A 364-nucleotide genomic window follows, 5' to 3' on the forward strand; every position below is an offset into this window, starting at 1 on the left:
AGCGGGGCCCCTGGGAGCTCAGAACAGTTCAGATCAGCAGTTTTCAACCCTTTCGCCTCGTGGCCTAAAGCAGTGGCTGAAATCCTGCGGCACCAAACATGTGCTTTTTGCTGATCTGACCCAAAAAATAGGTATAATCCTGACTCATTCACACGGGGCGGCTCTTGCTGTGCTGGCTGCTGTCACTTCTTCACGTGACAGTCTACGGGAAGAGAGGTCAGCGCCCGACCACACCGTCAGGGGCCGCGTGTTGTAAACATCCTTGCGACACCCCAGTGTAGACGGAACGGAGGGCCCACGGCCCGGTCCCGGCCGAGGCAGGAAGTCACCCGCTGACCCCAGAGCTGGGCCCGGGCCCCACTCC

General features: G+C 60.2%; 1 protein-coding gene across 1 annotated transcript in view; it reads right to left on the minus strand.

Moving 5' to 3' along the window:
- ABCA2 (ATP-binding cassette, sub-family A (ABC1), member 2) overlaps positions 1 to 100 on the minus strand; it is a 3,335-nt gene extending 3,235 nt beyond the window's left edge. Inside the window, exon 1 of the mRNA XM_014529677.1 lies at positions 94 to 100. Within this exon, the coding sequence (XP_014385163.1) occupies positions 94 to 100 (7 nt within the window). The remainder of the gene's footprint in view (positions 1 to 93) is intronic.
- Positions 101 to 364: the final 264 nt, after the last annotated feature.

The sequence above is a fragment of the Myotis brandtii genome, unplaced genomic scaffold, assembly GCF_000412655.1.
Source record: "Myotis brandtii unplaced genomic scaffold, ASM41265v1 scaffold691, whole genome shotgun sequence".
NCBI classification, from domain to species: domain Eukaryota; kingdom Metazoa; phylum Chordata; class Mammalia; order Chiroptera; family Vespertilionidae; genus Myotis; species Myotis brandtii.